This window comes from Centropristis striata, chromosome 5 (assembly GCF_030273125.1).
Source record: "Centropristis striata isolate RG_2023a ecotype Rhode Island chromosome 5, C.striata_1.0, whole genome shotgun sequence".
In the NCBI taxonomy this organism is placed as follows: Eukaryota; Metazoa; Chordata; class Actinopteri; order Perciformes; family Serranidae; genus Centropristis; species Centropristis striata.
In genome coordinates this window covers 14512354-14535373 of record NC_081521.1, presented here as the reverse complement: position 1 = coordinate 14535373, position 23020 = coordinate 14512354, and the positions used below count along the sequence as shown (strand labels likewise).

The window sequence follows — 23020 nt, the reverse complement described above, 5'->3', positions numbered from 1 at the left end:
AAGATGATACTTAAGCATTCAAAACCTTTACTTTAGCTTATTTAAAATGATCATTTAAGTGTATCTGGAAGATACAAATACATTGATTGAAACGATGAGACTCACCAACAATAACAATTATTTTTGTACGACAAGGACATTTCTCATTTTTGTGCACAATTACTTTCTTTTATTTTGAAAGTGCAGTACAGTGAGAATGGTCTTTTTATACACAAGCTTTTATTGCACAATTAAACTATCATACAATGTCACATTAAGGGGTACCTTTTGTGTACAATGAGATATTGTTTAAACAAAAAATAGGTAATTTTTCAGTTGTTCATTGTTATAAATTGATCATTTTATTATTAACTTGACACAGGGGCCACAGCAGGGACCAAGGGCTTCTTCAGAGGGGCAGTGGCCCCTAGAGGCCCCTGTGAAGAACCACCACTGCTCTCTATAGTTTATTATATGTATATATATATATATATATATATATATATATATATATATTATGTGTGTGTGTGTGTGTGTGTGTGTGTGTGTGAGAGAGAGAGAGAGAGAGAGAGAGAAAGAGAGAGAGAGAGAGACAGAGAGAGAGAAAGAAAGATAGAGAGAAAGAGAGAGGTAGATGTAGAAAGAGAGAGAGAGAGAGATGTAGAGAGGTGTAGAGAAAGAGAGAGAGAGAGATGTAGTGAGGTGTAGAGAGGGAGACATAGACAGAGAGAGAGAGAGAGAGAAAGAGAGAGAGGTAGAGAGAGGCAGAGAGAGATAGACAGAGAGGTAGAGAGAGAGGTAGAGAGAAAGAGAGAGAGGTAGATGTAGAAAGAGAGAGAGAGAGAGAGAGAAAGAGAGAGAGAGAGAGAGACATAGACAGAGAGCAGTATCTGTAACTGGTTCTAGAGTCCGTTCCCCTGAGCCCGGGGTGTGACGTCACTCTCCCAGAATGCATGGCTTCCAGCGCGGCCGAGGCACCGAGCAGTCCAGGCCCGGACTCCTGAAACATCTTTAAAACTTCTTACAAATTATCGATATGGAGACGAAGTGGAGGCTGGACCGAGACCCGGAATGAGGCTCGATCGGTAAGTAGCGCTGTGTCCGTGTCTGCTGAGCTGAGCTGGAGTTTAACCATGCTCGGTGGAAAAATAACGTTGGAGGAGTTAGCTCCCGTAAGACAAACTCCGATACAACTTAGTGAAGCGCTCATCTTTTGTTTTTTAACCAGCATGCTTGTTCTACTAACTCTCTAACTTAATCCACAGCCACACTAACACTTGTCAGCGGGTCCCTCGATATCAAGCTAGCGTAGTAAACACTTAAACCTGCAGGCGCTAACGCTAAACCTAGTTTTCCCCCCGCCGCCGAATTTTATGAACACAGCCAGGCTAGCAGTCAAATGTAGCCCTGGGCTGGTCTGACCCCGTCCCTCCACCATAACCTTACACTTTATATGCACCATTTCAGCCAGGGAGCAGGTTTTTCTCCACTCTACTTGCTACTAGCGGGATAAGAGGCATATTTTCAGCTTTTTAGCTGAACACAATGGAGAGGGCTGTAGGTATTGGGATGAAAGCTTTATGGCAGGTCCATGCCGAGGACCCACAAGATGGCACTACCCCCTCCATCACCTCAACGTTACAAAGTCCTCACTTAGTCTTTTATTAAGACTTCCGCCGCTTGTGCTTATTGTATAATGATTATTGAGAACATCTACTGGTGGCGAATATGTTTAAAATCAATACTTGAATGGAAGTGGTGCGACTAAAAAGAAAAATGTGCAGTTTTGAAGTTAAACTCCTATATGCAGACATCACTTCAGTGTCACAGTAAAGGTATGAACTACCATCTGCAAAAGTAAAGGCATGCACTATGAAGCATGGTCCTGTTAAACAGTAGCGCCGACATCGACTAGCTGCTGATGGTATGCCACTAGTGGCGGAGCGGCATAAACCTATCGCTGGAGCGGTATGCCACTCGTGTTCCCCGGTACATACCGTTTCCTAACGGCAGGTGCCGCATGAAAGTGTTTGTCCACTGTGGGACAGTCACTCAGCACGGAGCCCAGCCACTGGAGCCAGTCCAACTCATCAAAAACCGACATTTAGAGCCATCCAACCACATAATATATCGTCACCCTGTTAAAATAATCGCCTAACTCATTTTTTAAAGTTTTGCAGGAAACACAAAAAACTTCACCAGAAGTGTAACATATGGCATTTATTTATCATTTCACTTAAAAAGGATGTAACAAAGGATGGCTATTGGCATAGTAATAACACTGTGTTTAAATTGTGTAACTTAAGAGAAATAAATGACTTTTGTGACCTTTGTGACTTAAGCAAGATATGGTAACACTTTATTTTGAAGGTGTCTACATAAGAGTCACACAAGCCTGTCAGAAACATGACATGACAAGTATCATGAGCATTAATGTTACTTCAAAGTGTCATTAATATTCATGACACATCCCATGTCATGTTTATGACACGCTCATGCCACTCTCATGTAGACACCTTAGAGTAAAGTGTTACCAATATTAGTGTCAACAATAAAACACTGATAAACTAAACTGATAACTAAACAATCTCCCTCTAGCTCTTCTTTGCTGGGTTCTTATCTGATGCCTATGAATGTGGCAAATTGTAAAAGAAGTGATGATCTTAGAGGGGTAAAATCACATGATCTGATCAACTGACGATGGAGATTTTACCATAGGTGGCCGGCGTCATGAGGAGATGATTTAGGAAAAAAAAAAAAATTGACAAAAAATGACTTTAACAGTGTGATAATTTGTCTAAAAATAGATCATATTTGTATTATTTTAAGTAGCTAATTACTAACCAGCAGTATTTTATTATAATGGTAATAATAACCATAAAATGGATTTATATAGTACCTTTATAGAAACCCAAGAACTTTACATGAGACACAGATATACCTCGAATTAGGGATGAAAAATTAATTGATGATCGATTAATGGTCATTAAGAATTTGGTCCATCCCTTGGAATTTTTTAATCGATCTGTGTATTTTAATTTTAATATGATCTTACTGTGTATCAATATCACTCAACTGAAACACGCCGAATGTCAGTTCTGTGGCCATACGTCAATCAGCCAATCAGCTGAGAATTAAGTTGGATCAAGCTGCAGTTTGCAAACTGAAAGTTGACAATTATATAAACAATTATAAAACACACAGAAATATTAGAGGATTAATTTGAGCTTACTGTATCAAACCTTGCTAGCATGAATTACTGAGTTTAATTTGATCCATAACTTATTTAAACACAAAACACACTTAAATATGAAGATTACTGTGGAAACTAACCTCATGCCTCTTCAGGGGCTAAAACATATAACACTGAACTTCTTGACTTTACTTTTACAGTTTAATCTCAGAATTCGTTTTACAATTGACAGGATCAAGTCTCTTTTTGTCCTTTCAAAATAAAATCGTCCGTCATCAAAACAGGCTTTTGCATAGTACTGTATATCTTTTATTTTGCCCATGTATGCATACAGTGATTAATAATTTGTTAACTTTATAGATAATTGAGCTGGCAGGTTTCTTCCAAACGCCCATCCCTACTTTGAATGTAGCTGGTTAACGTTAGCCTCTCCACCAAAGCCAGTTTAGCTTCTGGATAACACAAATGTATAGCCACCTAACCAGATTGTCATTGGTTATTTGTTTTGTTTTGTTATTTGCATATAGTAGAGGGGATTACAAATGATCACCTTAACTGACAGAACATTAACCAGACATGCATATGGAATATTATTTATTAATAACCATAAATGCTTTAAATGAGGGATTATAACCACAGTCATCGTATTACCAGCTGTTTTTTACCCTCATAGATTTGCTTGTGATCATGTGTGTATGTATTGATTAGACGTGATATAGGCTGTATCCCAATGTCAAGGATCCTTCCTTGGTAGGATCCTTCCTTCAGAGTCGCGTCCTCCGGAGGCGAGGCCTTCCTTTCACTGGTGTAACGCATAAATGGGAGTGTGCAGCTGTGTGTCATTGCGTAATTGGACGTCCTGCTTAAATTCAGCGCCGCTTTCGGTCTTTTGGCTAAGACCAAGTGTAGTATCTGTTCTTATCAGTTTAATAAAAATAAATAAATAAATAAATTCAGCGCCGCAATTTCAAAATCAGTTCACGACATGGATGTGTCTTTGGCATCAGCACTCTGACACATATTTGTAAAAATGGAAGAAGATGCTTTAAGGTTGAATCTCCACGATTTAGCAAGTAAAAGCCACAAGGTGGATTAAACCTGAATATTTAACTGATCCGGGCTGAATTTGGCCGCTACTTAGTTTCATAAAAGCAGCGGAGCATAATTCATCATGGAAATATGTTCTGTGATTTTTTATTTTTTTTATTTTACAGTACAGTACAATAACAGTTATTTATAAATAACAATAACGGATAATAGCGGACTTTCGGTCCCTGTAAACACAATAAAGAAATGTATAACTTTCTGAATGGCATAGTTGCACATAGTACATCATCATCTGACGCATATAAATTAATTAACAATAACTTTAGCGACTGAGACGGCATTAATTAACTTAACCGGCAATGTATCAAGATGACGTTTATTATCTTTAGCTTAATATTCTGGCATTTGTTTATGTATATGTTTTTGCTTGACTTTGAAAACACGTTTTGTAAGTTATGTGACAACATTCAGTGTAAACTGAAAATATTTATTGCGCCGCCGGCGTCGCTGTTTCTGTGCTCGCCGTTTTTTCACAGCACCTAAAGTCACTTACACAAAGAAAACATGCTGGGACACTTATAGATATTTGTATATTTGTCCTTTCTGGTCATGCTCCAGACTCCTCTGTTTTGGAGTTTCTCAGAAGGACAGAGGTAGCTCCTTCACATCACACACTCAGCAACAGTGATGGTCCCAGGTGAAGTGAAGATAACATGCTGGCTAATAGAGGTGGGGCAAATAATTGATACAGCATAGGATCGCGATATTTTGCAATGTCGATATATTGATTAATGGCCGGCGGGCCAGCAGTATTTTTGCCGTTTTTGTTTTTTCCGGAGGCTCACTTTTAGGAATATACTGGAAGATACTGGTATTTTATGAAAGTAGAAGATCTAAGAAATCTACAGGCACCATGTGCTTCAGGATGTCGTGTTGGGAAGTTGTCAAAAAAATGCTGAGTTTGGCTATTTTTTATGTTTCATTCTAAAACATTGAATCTTAAAGTTGGAAAGTTTGAAAAAAGTGCTGCAGTTGTTGCTGTCCATACATGTTTGGTATCAGTTCAGTTTGACTGAATACTTTGTTGGTCAGTCTGTGGGTTTGACTCTCATTGTGGAGAAATAAAAAGACTGAAGTGAGATGAATAGACTGAGAATTTTCTCTGATTTGACAAAACAGTTCTTGATTTGAATTTAATTTTGTGGACGCAAAATGCAGTTAAACGGTTAAATCGCAATATATTGTATAGCAATACTCGCACAATGCTTAAAATCGCTATAATATCGTATCGGGACTCAAGTATCGGGATAAAATCGTATTGTGGGGCCTCTGCTGATTCCCACTGCTATTGGCTAACAAATGGACAGATCCGACATAAAGAGAAGAATAAAACAGAAGGACTTGGTTTCAAAGCCAAGCTGCACAGCTCCGATGTGGGAACATGTTGGGTTTAAAGTGGACGACATTGGAGAGCCAATTAACCTGAACAAGCATCGCATTATTGTGCTATTATACAATCGTGACATAAAACCTTTTATAAAAATAAGATAAAATAGTTTATCAGTATAATTTCTTGTATTATTTATTGTCCAATACAATGAGTTATGGTGACAGGCCGAGGTGTACTGCTGGAGAACGGTGTGCAGCTGAATCAGAATGCTATGGCGCTTGGTCAGAACGGCATATACCACTGGAGATAGTTACTACTGTGTCAGAATGGTATGCTCAATCTTCAGTGGCTTGTAACTGCTATGAATAACCCCTTCCAAACAGATGTAACGATCACCCATGCAGCCATTGTTACAGCAGGTACAATCAATTCATACACAGTCTTTTCAGATTAACTATCTTGATGACTACCACAGTCCAATCTATGTTGACTTCTGCCAGGAGCAGGAACGATGGTGATCGTCCCTCATTGAAAGCATTTATGGTTCATAATAAATGATATTCCATATTAATGCTTGGTTGATGTTCATTAATGTGGAGTTTTATATAAAAATGTGTGATTACCGTTCTACTACATGTATACATCCATAACAGTTAGGTTCATGAGTGAACTTTATTTAAAAAGCGTCTTTTTGGGGGGCGGTGCTGGTGTGACTGTCAGATAGTGGCCTACCACTTCCAGCAGGACCTGCGATTAGGAAACAGGATGTGCCAGTGGAACATGAGTGACATACCACCCCAGGGATTGGTTTATGCCACTGAGGGAACGATTCTGTACCACTAGTCCAGGGGTCGGCAACCTTCACTAACAAAAGAGAAAACATTTTGTAATGGAGCCCCAAACCTTATTTTGAGCCTTACTAGAAAAATAGAACAGCCTAAGACAGAGTCTAAATTAGCCTACCAAGATTACTAATAGGTCATAATGAGCATTTATTAATGTTTTTGTCAGAATGCAGCGAAGACTCAAGTGCAAGTGAGGCAGGACATCGAAGAAATATCTCAAGAGATTTGAACCGAAATATATCCTAGCTAGGGAAACTCAAAACTAGACTTGATGTTGGAAAAATTTAGAGGTCACGCTGGACCGTAGACTTTCGTAAGCTATGATCAACAGCTGACACAAGTGTTTTAATAAAATGTAATTAGCGTGTATAAGCTTCACATTTTTACAATAAAGACTACAGATTGCTTTAGGCCTACAACAATGGTAAATTAAAATCAAAATGTAAAGAAATTAACATTGCATTATCGCATAGTTGTTTTTTTTGTCACAGCCACAGGGAGCCACTGTAGATGGCCTGAAGAGCCACATGTGGCTCTGGAGCCTCAGGTTGCCCACCCCTGCACTAGTCAGATACCATCAGCCACTGTTTGATCTGGGCGTCGCTCATATTTTCGCTGTACCCACTTCATTAGTTTAAAATAGGTAACATATTACAAGTGCTAACTTGGTTCATATCAATTCAATTTCAATCTCCACAAATGAAATATAGCTAGATATTAATTTTTTTTGTCAACAAATGCCATGTACAGAGCCAAACAAACAATTTATGTGTCCACTAGCAAGTATTGTGCGTGTGTATATTAGAGGTGGGCGATATATATCATCGACAATAATATCGCTAACGTTGTTTTGACGATGCGCAATTTTACATTATCTATTATCATTATGTATTTATATCTCAAAAAGAAACAAACTGATGTTTACCCATTTATTGTCTCTACATTGAAGCTTAACTGGGTGTCTCTTGAACGATTAATTTTAAAGAAAATAAATAAGAGGTGTTGTTCTGAAACATTGTCTCCATCCACAGATGTCCTGGTAGGCAAGAAGAATTTTAACAGCTTTTTTTTCTTCGGCAAATAAATCACATTACAAAGGATATGGTCAGATTGTTATCGAAAAGTAAAAAAAAAAAAATCAATATTCCATCTGCATATTTTTTAAAAACAATGACGGAAAAAATTTGAAGGCAGTCTGTCATATTGACAAATTAGAAAACTGGGGTGATTTACCATAGTTAAAATAATTCACAGCCCTGTCCAGCTGGTGGCATGTGCTTGTTAATAATCTATTGTAGCAGTCTTATCTTGATCTCACAAGCAAAACCTCATAGTCTGGCTGGCTTCAGCTAACACATTGACAACACTCTGTGCACTCTTGAATATTGGCTCCTAACACCATAGCGCTGTTGGAAAACAGTTGTGATATTTAGATATTTATGATATTTAACTCCACACTTTAACGTTACTGTTGGCCCTCTGTCTGCGCTGAAACCGTTCAAACTGCAGCTAACTACCGTTGGCTAGAAGCATACAATTGCAAAATATGGCAGCATAAATGAGGTGAATTAACACATTATTGTGTTGACATTAAAAAAGTGAGCCTTGGAGAAAGGGCGAGGAGCTCAGACATTAGGGCTGGGTGATAAAAGTAAATGTTGGCTGCTTTTTCAGTGGGTGTTTGTGGGCTGCTGCGGCCTTGTGCATCTCGTAGTGAACAACACGTCTCCAAATAAGCTGCATTTCTCTGTTTGAGATGCTGAAATAAATTGGTCATGTCGCTGCCTTTAGTTGCAACAGCCTTTAAACAAACTATGCAGCGGACCGTGGTTTGTTCGAGGTTTGACGCTGCAAAACCGAAAAAGTTCCAAACTGCTCACAAGAGTGCCGTTTTAGTGAGGAACTCTTCTTTGCTTGCTGCCATGTTGTGTGTGTCTCTCTGTGGCAAGTAAAGGTGGGGGAACGGCTGAGCCCACTATGCACCATGAAAGTCCAAGGGGAGCAGTGACCGTAAAAGTTAAAGAGAAAACTGATTTTCATTAAAAACAAATTGTCCTCAACCACAAAATCGAATTATCCGGTAAGAATCGATATATATCGCCCAGCACTATCAGACCATCTGGAGGGAGCCTGGCAGTCGAGTCGCTGCTCCTAAAGCAGCCAGTTGAGCTGGTTCAGACATCTGGTAAGGATGCTCCGGGGCATCTCTTGCTGCTGCCTCCGTGACCCAGCCCCAGATAGGCAGATAAAAATGGGTGAATGGATATACAGTCATGGAAAAAATTATTAGACCGTTTTCTTCAATTTCTTGTTCATTTTAATGGCTGGTACAACTAAGGGTACATTTATAGATATCAATGATATCTAGATATCATTCTAGATATCAGCTCTTAAACTCTTGTCAGCTATTTTTGTTATCATTATATTTGTCCAAACACATCTAACTTTAGTTGTACCAGGCATTAAATGAACAAGAAAGCATGGAGAAAACAAGGGTGGTCTAATAATTTTTTCCATGACTGTATGTGTGTAGAGGGATGAAAATGGGCAACTTGGTTTAAGTTGGTTAAAAAATTACAGAAAATACATCTATATTTATATGTGGAGTAAAATGTGGACATCATTTTTATTTTATTTATATATTAAAAGCTCATCCAACATGCATCTTGCAGCATCTTACCATATCAAGATAAAGCTAAATCATATCATAATCATGTTTATTTTTCCTGTTTTTCAGGTCTGTAAAGATGTCAAGCTGCCTCTGTGATTCAGCTCCTGTGACTACGGCATTCAGGACTTCTGAATACTAAAATAGACTGCGGGCAACACAAGAACTCTTCTCAGGAAACACACAGACCCAGTCAGAGCTTCCACAGCTCCTCATCACTGCAGCCCTTTTGGGGTGGCTATGGCAGCTGCTGTCACAGAAACCAAGTGCTGGACAGAGGCTTCCCCCACAACGGCAGGACAGACCACTAGTCATTGCCTCAAGAGACCATCAAACAGTCAACAAGCAGCACTTAGCATTAAGTCCAGCACTCTAAGTTAACAATACGACCGGAGGTCTGTAGGCTGATGGTCGGCTCTCTGGAAGATCCTCATGAGTCTTGTCTGTGTCTGCTCAGGCTCTTGGCCAGAGTCACTGTGCGGCAGCAGAGCCAGTACTGTCCCTTCTATTAGACCATGTTTCACCAGCAGGACCATCTGAAGAGCCAGCTGCAGGAGAGCCACCCAGCAGGCAGGCAGCTCTTCCACTGCCAGGAGTGTGGTAAGCAGTACAACACCCAGCTGGGTTATAGACGCCACCTGGTGGCAGCCCACAGCGCTACAGCAGGCCTGCCCTGTCCTGAGGGGGCTCCTTCCCTGCTGGAGCACCTGGGCAGTCATATTGATCGGCCTCCACCATCAGAGGGCAACACTAATGCTACTGTGCCAGTGAGGGAGAGGAAATACTCGTGTGAGCGATGCGACCGCCGTTTTTACACCCGTAAGGATGTACGGCGTCATGCTGTGGTGCACACTGGGCGCCGTGACTTTCTGTGCCCTCGATGTGCGCAACGATTTGGCCGCAGAGATCATCTGACTCGCCATTTGAAGAAGAGCCATGCCCAGGAATCAGGGTTGATGCCACCCTGTACACCCAGCACTCCTGTGGCTACAACAACCCCTGCCACCCAGTGCCCAGTGAAGGAGGAGCCCAGCCCCGTGGCCTCTGATATGAGCTCCAAGGAGCCCATGGAGACTTTCTCCAGGGACATGTACAACGCCTACCCCATGGGCAATGCTGTCCCTGGGATGGGCCACCCTCATGGCCTCATGCAGGGCTCCTTGTCCTCCAGTATGGGTGTGGCTCGCCACATGCCTCCTCAGTCTTCCCACAGCCACCACCACCACCTGCAGCCCCCCGTGGCTTCACAGCAGCAGCCCTACAGCAACATGGCCAGGTTCCAGCACGGATCTACCTCATATCCTCGCGCTGACGTGGACAGTTTCCTGCTGGACCTGCAGAGTGCCCCCCCACCCCACCTGAGTGCAGTCAACTCCTCTACCTCTACTTCTGCCTCCCCCCAAAGGGAGGTGTTGGGTGAAGGCGTGAGTGCTGGTGGCGAACCCCACTTGCTGTCCAGGAGCCCTGCTATCTCCTCAACCGAGCTGTCCTGCACCACTAACATGGACCTCGGGCCTCTCCTGGGCTTCTTGCCTTTCAGCCTGCCGCCCTACAGCCCTCACATGGGGATGGGAGGGTTAGTGATGAGCTATCCACCTGCCACCACTACCACTTCACCTCCATCCTCTTCCACTGGGCTCTCCTCCCAGGCTCCAGGCCCTTTCTCCTTTTTCCAGCCTCCACAGGCTCATGTACCACAGGGTCCTGGAGCCCACAACCACAGCCAGCTACCTCAGGCATATAGCAGTCCTGCTATGAGCACTTCCAGCTCCCTACCTCACTACTACCAGGCCTTTCAGCAGTAAGCAACTCTGTCCCCACAAACGTTGCCTTCAAACATGTTGTGCTTTTCAAGAAAAGGGTAAAACATGAGAATGGCATTTTATTGTCAAACAAATGTGACTTTAGCCTGTCAGTGCTAATGATGCTAATCTTAGGTTTATTTTATTTTATTTTTTGTTTGTTTAACACAACAAATCACCTCATCAGTATTACCTCATTATTTAAAAAGGAAGCTTGAACGTTTGAGGGAACGTAGATGGTCTCACTTCAACCAAAGTAGAGTACCACTTCTTCTTTTTCACAGACCTGTTAACAACAGTGGATGCACTTAACACACTCGTCACAGGTGCTGCACAATGCTGGAAGTCCCCTTTTAGATTATCATGGAAAATGCTACTGTGTTAGGGAATGTCACCTTCCTTACCGAAGTTGACTTGAGATTTTCTCATTTTAGAATATTGGAGCAGTAACTGCCTTACAGAGCGAGAAAGTTTAGCAAGTTTCAGCGAGTATGTGCAAAAAAGATTGAGAATGCAAAGAGTACTGTCTGTATATGATATCTGGTGTTTTACTCACTAAATTGATACATATGCAGCAAAGAGCTTCCCATCCAGGCGTCCAGCATCACACCCATTAATGTGTCCAAGTGTATCAGCAGATTATGTCAAGTGGTGTAAATTCAAGCCTTTACTGTGGAATTAAGAATTAGACCTTGTTAGAACATGGCCAGTGTCTCTAAGTTCAGTCAATACCCATGTACAGTTATTAACTGTACAACCAGCCTACATGTACTATAATTAGTTCACTGAGCAATTGGTAAATCAAAAGTGTAACATAACGTTACTGGAATTGAATTGAAAAAGCATTTGAGTGAAGTCAGACTCTGAAATACTGATTTGAATATTCAAAAATGACAGATGGAGCTTTTCTAGCTAATGTAACCATAATTGCATAGTGGAATCTCTTAGGATTTTTAGATACGGTTATCTGAGGTCGTATTATCAGACTCCAATGCATCATAGTTTATTTTTTGGCAACGTAATGTAGCATCACTAGATTAAAATGCACTTGCCTTTCATTTTCAACATTGTAAGCCTTTAAAAGTTGAATTTATGCCAAATCGCACAAGGAGGAAAGCTGGTGCTGTGGGTAAACCTTTTAAAAAGGGTTTTGAAAAATGTTCAGAATTCTTGTTGGCCAGAATATTTGACAGAAATCAGAAGTTACTATTCAGACGGAGAAATGTTGCTGAGATAAAATGCTCTTAAACCCTGTATAATGTATTTACTTTTTTTTTAATAGTTCACCTTTTAACTGCAATTTGCAACCAATGGGTGTACCAATCTAAAACTTCCGACTTTTTAATTGCTGTCAGTCACAACTCATCTGTTCATCCACTTCTGTAATGCTCCTCAGAGCATCTTAAGCCCCTCAGAGAGCAGGGCAGGAGTTTGTGCATTTACCTTCAATCTCTTGAATCAAATTTCCATTTGCAGACACTGTCCTAACCAGGTCATTGATCACAGGGTTGCTGCCTGTCCCATAAAGCACATTATTTCTTAGGTATGATAGATATGAGCCCACACTCAGGTGTTCCATATGTTATGGAAATAATGTAGAAAATAATGAACTCACCTGGTGGTAGGCAATGATTTTTAAGTTTGGAGGCAGTAAAAGAAAATGTAAGTGTAAAAGAAAATCCTTCATAAAGTGATGAACCTGGTGATTGACTGTCCATGTTTCAGATGATGGCCAACCAGGTCTGTCCCCACTAATAACTATAACTATAAAGATAACTATAGTTGTAATATTCATTTTTTTAAACACATGGATGGCAGAGTCCACATCTCAACTATAACAAACTATATCGCTTGGATTGTTTTCAGAACAATTTGATGAATGATCAAAGTACTGATACCAATAATATCCATGCAAAGTGACAGCTAGTCAATCAAACTATAAAAATAAAGTGTACTTATTGAAATCAACAGCATCTTTCCTCTTGGCTGCCAATGCAGCGTAGCAGCGGCTACTTTTAAACTGCTTTCTTACACTTCATATACTTCTTCATTAGCATTATGATAGATGAAAGCTAAATCAGCTTCTTTGTATCTTCGGTTTCTGACGAATCCTTTTATGTACACTACAGGCCAAAAGTTTTGAAGCAACTTAAATTTCTGTTCACAATCGCTTTCTTAAAAACCAGTATTGATTCTTTGGATTGGGATTCTGGATGAGTTTACTGCATGATCATACGTTACCTTTTTTCAATTTAACCATTTTCCTCAATTGACCTTTAGGTATACACTGATGTTACCAGACCATTGCTGAATACATGTTAAAAGAAAAGAAGGGCTTAGTTTTAGGGTTGAGAAGATTTGGAAGAGTCACGACTTCAGTCCAAAAGTTAAAAAAAAAATAAAAAAATCACAGTTTGCATTATTCACTTTAGCTCTTTGGCTTTTGAGAGTTTGGATACAAAAACCCCAATAAATCTCAAATGTGTTCATATCTCTGACAAACTACCACAGAAAGGGCTAAAATTGAAGCAGCTGAGTAAAGAAACGAGCACAGATTTATACACTGAGGAAAGAAGGATACACAAAGTCTAAGCAATAAAAACCCTTAATAAGTACAGTAAAAGTGTTCTAATAAGTGACTCTTTACATAGTAATCACGTTTGTTTTGTTGCAAAGTATAGCAATGAAACTATGATCTTTTTTGTACAAATTTGATCTTGCTTCCAAACTTTTGGCCTGTAGTGTAAGCTAATTGTTATAAAGATAGGATGATGAAGCAGAAGGACATTTAGGGCTTCCACACAGCTGGAGCCGATGTTTACACAACGTTATCGTTCATCAAAAAGTTATGGTTCTAGTTATTGTTCTTGGTGTGGATGGTCTTTGAGTAAGATGGACCTGGATCAAGGCTTGATAAATATGTGATTGTGGTATGTGACAGCCCTTACAACAATCATTGGAACTTGTCCTTAATTATTTCAAGAGCGCCAACTCTGTAGACTAGAATTACAGTGGTGGGTATGCCGACACCTTTGATCCATGTGTGCCTGGCTGTGTTGTTTCTTATTGGCACTGCCGATAGAAAACTCACCGCAAACCAGTTTTGAACTTCTGGGAAACCAAAAAATCTGAAATGTTAATTGTCAGTCATTCTCAAATTGGAGTTCACCTGTTTGTTCACACCTTGTGCCATTGTAAGGAACATAAATGGACTTTTGTTGAGCAATCTATATTTGTTTCTGAAGTAGAGGTCATCCAGCCCTCTCCCCCATTTTTATATTTCCCATAGTGGAAGGTGGCAGCCCTTGCTACATGATGTGACCTGGAGCATTGGGGAACAACATTGTAATAAGGCAAAGGGGAGTTCCAAAGCCCTTCCTTATGTTTTGTTCTTTTCAAACTGGACCACTGGATCCGAGCAGGTTTTAACTGTGACATGCTTGCTGTGAATTTTTAACTTTATTTCTGAATATGATTCATTTCGAAATTCTACAAAAGTCCTTCAAGAGCACTTGTACCTATTTCCTAGATTTTACTTTGTGACTTGTATTGACCCCCATTCCTCCACAAGGCTGTGGTTTTACATCTAAAGAGTATCTGTTCAAAGTAGGACTGGAGGTGAATCTGCCCCGCCCCCCTCCTCTCTGCTGCAGAGGCTCAGGAGAGCCAGAGTGGAAGCAGCTGAGGAGGTGTTGGTCTGTTGAGATTCAAGGTTCCTCTAACAGTCACAATGCAGCATGGGAAGAAAAATGGAACCAAACCAGCAGCCCACCAATAATGGATGCTCCACTCATAAAATTGGTCAAGTGTGGTGGAGACGGAGAAGCCCTCCAGCTGGATGCTGCGAGTGATGATGTGATATTGGAAAAGAAGATATTTAGAGAGAGAAATATTCGGATGATGCTCTCCCTTCTGCCTTAATTCCATAAACTGTATATTGAAGGACTTCTCTCACTAGCATGGTAACCAGCCTCCAAGTGTTGCACCAATGTCTTAAAATACTACTGTTGTGCCTCTCTAAGAGTGTCTAATCTCCTGACTGGGTTTAAGCACTTATGACATAAGACTAAAAAAAAAAAAAAGGTTGAATTTGATCTGTACCTCAAACATGCAGAACTGTGGGTTTCTGTTTTTATTTGTATTTGCTCCTAGTTATTTTTGGCTCTTTCTTGTGCCATTAGATTGAAACTATAAAGGTAGATTTTTATGAATCTAAACTCTTTATCTAGCGACAGACATTGACACTATAATTCGGTCAAATTTTCTACCTCTATCTTGTCATATATTTTTCTGCAAAAATCATTAGAAATAGTTTTAACCTGTAACAGTTAAGCATATTTTACCACTGTTGAAGAGGGGAATATGTCTGAAATTCAACTTTGAAGGACCAGGTACTTGGGCTGGGCAATATATCGATATTATTTCTGATACCACGAGAAGAGACTGGATATCGTCTCAGATTTTGGATATCGTAATATTGTAATCCGGCATAAGTGTTTTATTTCATTGCTTTTAAAGGCTGGATTACAGTAAAGTATTGTATTTTTCTGAATTTACCAGACTGTTCTAAGTGTTCCTCATATCCATATTACTGATGAGAATATATCAAAAATCTCTGTTGCAATACTGATATTGAGGTATTGGCTGACAAATATCGTGATATTTGATTTTCTCCATATCGCCCAGCCCTACCATGTATGCACATGTCCTAGTGGTGTATTCCAGAGTCAAAGGTTTTTCTCTATACTTGCCTTTAATGATATTTCTACTTATTTACTACCTCAGAGAAGAGACAGTTAACTGTCCATCTAACTGCAGAAAAATGTCTGTGTAGAGTTTTATTTTTGTCAGAACAAGCACATGTACTTTGTAGCTCCATAGTTGTTTTTCTTTTTTTTAAGTTTTTGTTTTGTTTGTTTTGTTTTTTACTGAGGTTAGATTTCAGCTGAATGAATGATGTCTAGCGCAACAAGTACCACATTGCCTGGCAGTTCACACAAGTGTCTCTGCCTCTTCTGTCTGGAATGTTTCCTCTGTTTAGGAATCTGGGCCTCATTCACAAGGAATTCAGCAGTTGCATGTTGGATTGAACAGACAACACTTTGTCACTGTGGATATTCAGCACCGCACCTGAAAGCAGGGCAGCATGCACCTCTACAGCAAAACCTCAGCTCGGCTCATAAGTGCCTCAAAAGATGTTCACTACGGGCCAAAAGTTTGGAAGCAACTTAAATGTTGTGTTCACAATGACTTTATTCAAAACCAGTATGGATTCTTTGGATGTGTTTACTACATGATCAGACTTTACCTTTATTGAATTGAACCATTTTCCTCAATTTAGCTTTAGGTATACATTGATGTTATCAGACCATTGCTGAATAATGTTAACAGAAGAAAAGAAGGGCTTAGTTTTAGGGTTGAAAATTTGGAAGAGTCACAAATTTAGTGCAAAAGTAAAAAAAACAAGTCATAGCTTGCATTATTCACTTTAGCTCTTTGGCTTTTAAAGTTTGGATGCAAAAACTCCTACCAAAAACAAATGACCACAGAAATGGCTAATATTGAAGCAGCTGAGTAAAGAAACAAGAGTTCAGATTTATACATTAAGGAAAGAAGGATACACAAAGTCTAAGCAATAAAAACACAAAGTCCTGATAATTATAGTAAACATGTGACTTTATATAATCACATTAATTTTGTTACAAAGCATAGCAATGAAACTATGATCTTTTTGTACAAATTTGATCTTGCTTCCAAACTTTTGGCCTGTAGTGTAGGCCGGGCATTATCGCAGCTGGTTTTTCTATGAAAACTATGGTCTCTTTTTCAAATATTTCAGTGGTAGGAGACCTTCAGCCCCCTTGTAACACTTCATTGTTGACATGGAAAGTGACAGGGTGTTGTATTGGTAGCCTGCCTACTCTAATAATGCCACACACCTGTCCAATCACTGCGCCAAGTGGCTGTGATTGTTGAATTGTGTGCTTTGCAAAATTCTGCAGCCTAGTTGTGATGCAGAAAGGGCGTTTCAGGTGCTGTGAGATGACCCAGGTTTATTCTTTTGACTATAACCACCGTCTTGTCTTGCCTAGGTTAAAATATTAATTTCACCAAGCCTGAGAGGTGGCACATCAGAAAACAGTGATATGAATAATTTTTCTAACAGTTGTTAAAGGCACTGGCGGATGCTGTTCTTTTGCTGATATTGCTAGATAAAATTATTCCATGGATCAAAAATAAATCTGTTTAATGAAATAACTGGAAACATGGGTCAATGAGGGCCAGCAGCATTAGTTTTTCCAGATGGAAGGTGACTCCAGCCCTGGTTTCTACCAGTCTGAGTCATTAACATGTTACCTAGTGTCTTAGGACAGTGTGTCTGTACAACAACATGAAACCTGTTGAAGCATCCCAGACGGAACATAGAGAAGCTGTGCAGAGCAGAGGATCCCCAGATTCATTTCACTAAATGATTATCCAGTACTGTTGTGTTACCTGCATTAAGGTCGGCTCTGAGAACCACCACGATGCAGGTGTCGACACCTTTAACTTAGATATATTTTTGCTTTAGGTGTTTGTATTATCACTTAATAGATTTTAGAAGACAGTGAAAGGAAAAGTTGTCATTTTCTGATTGTCTGAACATAAAGTAATACAAAATTAATAAATCTTTAGATTTCCACTGTGTCCCTGTGTTTTACTCTAATGGAATGGACAATAATACCTGAAACCTGAAGAGATCTGTAATGCTACCTATACATCAAGTATAAGATCAAGATTCGGAAAAGACTCCAGGAAAGCTATAGGCTCACACCTGCTCACGGAGAAGCAGCTTTTGGCTCCAGCTGCTCTAGTGTGTGACTCAGTGGTTTGTGTTGAAAAAAAAGAAAGAAGATGCCACAAAACTGAAAAAGGGTTTCTGTTTTTCTGACATGAAAAGTTGACTATTTTACAGTAAAAATAGATATAAGGAAGAATAATGGAAAGAAAAATTTAGAAATGAATTCATGATATACATTTGTCATTTAATTATGTGTTTAATTTAATAATTAATTTAATATTTATCAGCTCTATTGATTTTTATTTAGTTAATCATACATTAATCATCGGTTATTTACTTATTTATGTTTACTTATTAAACAATAATAATTTACTTATTATGTTTACTTATATATTTTTTTATACATTTTAACTGGGTCTCCTTACTCTTCTCTTTACTACGAAACAGCGCCCCCACACATCCCCCTTGTGGCCGTAAATATATTACATCACTATATTTTTATTTAGGACCGACCTTACTAACATTATTGTGATTTTATAGAGTCCTTTTTCAGGGTACACAAAGACGCTTAATAGAATAAAATAGGGTTTCAAGATGGCCTGGAGGCAGGGCCACATTAACACTTTGCTTTACCCTGGGCAACAATATTCAACAGCCCCATCATCACGACCCCAGAATCACCATAATCTGGTAAAATACAGAATAAATTACAGTAATATACTCAATACATCAATAACTAACTGTCATCAAGTGCATTTTCAACACTCATAGAACTATAAATGCACCACAATGTCCTCTTGTCAAGCCACTCACATACATATGATGTTATGAAAACAAAACAGCATCAGCACCAGTATAATCTGGCAAAATTGACCCACTACATAGATAATAATAATAGTAATAATAATACATTTTATTTGGGAGGCACCTTTCTTGGCACTCAAGGACACCGTACAAACAGATAGAAAAAGTAAGTAAACAAAAAATAAGTAATCAACCACTTTCAAAGCATCCGATATTTATTTAACAGCACCTATTCCCAGTAGCACAAATGTATTGAATTGATAAAGCTATCACAGAGTAAGACATGACACAAACAAAAATCAAGAATCCAGAATCAAGTAGCATTTTGGTCCTCAGAAATCACCCTGTCACCTCAAAATTCATTGTTGAGCAACGGCTCTGATGGACAGTTTAACATTTAAGAGAGAGATAAGCCGATATTTAGCTTGTGCCCACACTGCCCCGGGCCCTTTAGAGGTGGAGGGCTCCTGTTGCCCAGTTGCCCATATGCTTAATCCGGCCTTGCCTGGAGGTCATGTGACAAATTAAAGCATTGCTATTGGTTCCCTATACTCTTCCCTCTTCTTTAAAGTATTGCATCACTCAAAAAGATGCATTGTAGAAATTTGGCAGGCCAAAAAGACGTGTGATAAAATGACTTTTCCTGTGGAAGTGGTTTTACTGGTTTTACTGGCCGGTCTGGAACCGGGGACCTTTCCTCCACTCATCTATTGGTTGGTGATTGTGTTACGTCACTGAGACTTGAGATAATATCAAATATGTTTGATCTAAACCCAAGACTAGGAAAAGACTGATATGAAACAGAGCAGATTACTACTAATCTAAGTGAGCCCAGCATAAATCAACATGTATTCATTCTCTGAACAGCACATATTGTCCTGTATATCACACACCTCCTGATGGCCGATTGGACCGAACCACCAGTGAGGAATCCTAACAGTCTGTACAGTGGAAAGAATACAAGAGACACACCACTCCCACACAAAGTCTTTATATCTTGTGTTGCATTCTTTCAGGTCCAATTCTGTGGCTGGTTCAGATGAGTTCTGGGAGATAGAAGTTCACAGATGAGTGGGTTTCTAGCCAGGTTTTTATAACAGGAAACAACAGCTTGACTAAACGGATGGTTTTATGACTCTCATAGTAAAATGACAGGAGACAGTTCTGAGTAGATTTACGTAGGCTTAAAGCTTTTCACAAATCAAAAGGTGATCTGATTATTAAAGCTGTGACTTCACTCACAGAGCTGGCCTGGGCTGAAATTCAAATGTTTTTAATGTTTTCATAAAAACATTATTCAGTTTGTTTTAGTCGTAAAAAAAACAACATAAATATGGATTATAGAAATTTAGAAAACTAGATGAATGAGTTAAGTGATAATAAAGTTTCATACATCATGGGCGTCACATAGTGTACAATTTAACACAAAACTAATTTATGAGACCCATTGTACTCTTTTTATAACTTTACAATGTCAAATGTAGAAGACCACTGTTAAGGGAGCTTTAAACACTTAAGATTTCAATGAATTATCTTTTTTGCTGGATGGAAAGCTGTGATGTCTTACTGATCTGCACTCCCCACATCAACTTTTTCAGCTGGGATGTTACCTGTTGTTACTGTATCAGTAAACACAAAAATAATGTCAGTCAGTTGTCCAGCTCTAAATCAAATAAATGAACATCGAGATACATAAATGTGTCCTCGTTAAAAAGAGATTCACATCAGATACCTATTATCATTAGGACAGAAAAATCCACAGCAGCCATGCAATTTTAATGTCCAAAGCCTTTTACCAGGTAAACATAAGGGAACACATACACTTATTTAATCTATTAATAAAATTACGTTTGTACACACACTCAGATGGGGGGGACGAAGCTGTCAGTTAGTGATTTCAACTCAGTGAGTTATTTTTCCACTCCATGCCTTAACCCAAATATGTTTTATTCAAACATTTTTAACAAACTGTAGTGTAAACAACAACCAACATATTTACATAAATAAAAAGAAGTCTGTACATGAAATTCTCAGTGCAGCCAAACCCATTTACTGACTTGAAGCTGACTTAATGAAGGACCCAAAAACATCTCTCCTCCTTTATTACCCTGAACATACTGCTGGGCATTTTCTTGTCTGTCCAGTCTGTCAAGCCTTTAGAACCAGTGTCTCCTACAGGATGTTCTGAGATGATGATGGGGGGACCCAAACAAAGTGTGGGGGTCTGGGTAGGACATTTTTGCCCTAAAAGATTAAATTTGGTGCTTCTCGTACATTCTAATGCCACTATTCCATCTTAAACATTGCATATTTTTAATGAATTATTGTAAAAGATAATAAGGGTTCTGTGTTATTTAAGGCGTCATATTTTTACACTCTTCTTGTAAATTCTGTGGTGGATTCTGCTAACACATCCATGTGCTCTTATTTTGAAAGCCACATGTGTTTGCTTTTAATTTTGAAGGCTGGTCTTCTTACCGTAACGTCTTATGGTGTGTTCAATTTACACTGATGTCGGAACTTTTAGCTCAGGACAATGTCAGGCAGGTAAGTTCGTCAGCAAACTTTAATGATGTTTCAGGCAAAGGATTTATAGCACGCATGAGTTCAGAAAAGTCTTTGAACTTGGCAAGAGTCTGGTGTTCGTGATCCAGAAGAATCAAACCGGGAATGGTGATGCCTGCTGTTTCCGGCAGATGTTCCACCCAGTTGTGGAAAAGGTATTGGTTTTTCTCCTTCCAGGCAGCAGCTGAGAATGTTGTCCACAGTCCCAGATCACAAGGAGCAAGCAGGGGTGTCGGCTTTGCCCCAGCAGCAGAGGTTAACTGGAGTTGGAAGCACATCTTAAACTGACTGGAACCTGATACGCTGAGGTTCGGCCCACCGTAAGTCGGACCAAGATATCTTGCGGTCCAGTGCCTGGCCAAATAAAGAAACAGTAGTTGCAATATTTCTGATGTTGAAAAAGGGGCTTTTATCAAATGACACAGAATTGGATGTGGTGTAAACTCGAGCACGCAGACTATTTTTAGGAGCAGCTAGAACTTCCCCAGTTTGTGCTCTCCAAGTGGAAGCAGGTGAAATGCCATCATGGTTGCGGAGGAAACAGTTGATGGCCCACTACTGGATTAATCTAATTGGGCATAGAGATCCACCAAAAATGGTGCTGCAGATGTGTTGGGAGGAGGAGGACTTTTGGCATGTTTTGAAGAGAAAAATGCAAAAGATATGATTGTTGGGTATATGATAATGAGTTTTCTGCAGCTGAATGCTGGGAATTATAAAATCTGAATGTAAATCTAGAACTACTGAAGATTTAACACATGAATGCCATGCTGATTTAACCAATGAATGCTATCCTTAAGGGACCAAAGATATAGAGACATTTTTCGGGTGAGTACAGATGGATCAAAGGACTCGCAAACAGCTTCAACAGCACCTGCAGTTGCTGTACCTAGTTATCATGTAGGTTAATAAAAGAAAATCACATTATTTGAGTGTGTGGACTGTTGAATTGTTCGCTGTGTTGATGGCATTAGAGTGGAACAGGTTTAATGTAAAAATATTGTAATATGAGGCTAAGACAGTATAACATATCCTTAGGGGCACATTAATGAACGGGCTAACCTGGGCTGCAGCCCCAGGGCCCTAAAGCTTCAGAATAATAATGTAGGCTAAAGAACACTGGACCGTAACTCACATGATGCTGCAATACAGTGACATCTGGTGGTAAAAGTGACGGGATGGTTCTCCCCTCCTCCCATCGCTTTCATGAGCAGTGTTTCCTTTAGGGGGAAGAGTGGCCATCAGGAAAGTTTCAGGCCACGCCCTCTCTGTCCACTCACTCAGCGTGTCTCCATTACAAAAAGCCCCCCAGAGGGATTTAGAGACTCTGAAGGGGACGTATGGTTTTCGATTGTTCAACGGATTAAACACAGGAGATGCAACTGTGGCCGCCGTCGCCAACTGTGCACAACGTCAGCAGCTGATAATAAACAAAGCAGCATGGCTAATTATGCACAGCGTCTCCGCTGATCATAAAAATAGTGATCTTGAACTAACCGGCATAGCTAACTGTGCACAGAGTGTCTGGTGCTTGTTGTAAACAAACAGAGATCGCTACAGAGCTAACTGTTAGCCTATTAGCACATACACACTGTATTGCTACAGAGCTAACTGTTGGCCTGTTAGCACATACACACTGTACTGCTACAGAGCTAACTGTTAGCCTATTAGCAATACCTATTAGGGGTTAACATCCCTCCCGCTCTGCAGCTGGGAGAAACTGCTGCAGGAGGACTGTGCCGCTTAGACCCGTTCTTACTCTTCTTAAAAAGCCGCCGGCTCCCGATCATCCCAGTGCTGCAGCGTTGAATAAGGAGGCGATGACTGGTATGCAGCTTCTGTGCAATTTATTAAAGAAAATCACAGCTTAACTCCGGTCACTGTGACCACGCCGTACAAAAGCCATACAACAACAACAACCCACAATCCCCCAGTTCTCCGAGACA

General features: G+C 39.8%; 2 protein-coding genes and 1 non-coding gene across 3 annotated transcripts in view; 2 read left to right on the top strand and 1 right to left on the bottom strand.

The window, feature by feature from the left end:
• asxl1 (ASXL transcriptional regulator 1) overlaps positions 1-23020 on the bottom strand; it is a 138765-nt gene that overhangs the window by 25384 nt on the left and 90361 nt on the right. The window lies entirely within an intron of this gene.
• LOC131971685 (zinc finger protein PLAGL2-like) lies at positions 935-17604 on the top strand. Its single transcript, XM_059333236.1, has 2 exons — positions 935-1064; positions 9192-17604. The coding sequence occupies exon 2, from the start codon at positions 9638-9640 to the stop codon at positions 10925-10927; it is 1290 nt and encodes a 429-aa protein (XP_059189219.1). The 5' UTR covers positions 935-1064; positions 9192-9637; the 3' UTR covers positions 10928-17604.
• Positions 4044-4233, top strand: LOC131972414 (U2 spliceosomal RNA). The gene has a single exon (XR_009394472.1). It is a non-coding gene; the product is annotated as a U2 spliceosomal RNA (small nuclear RNA).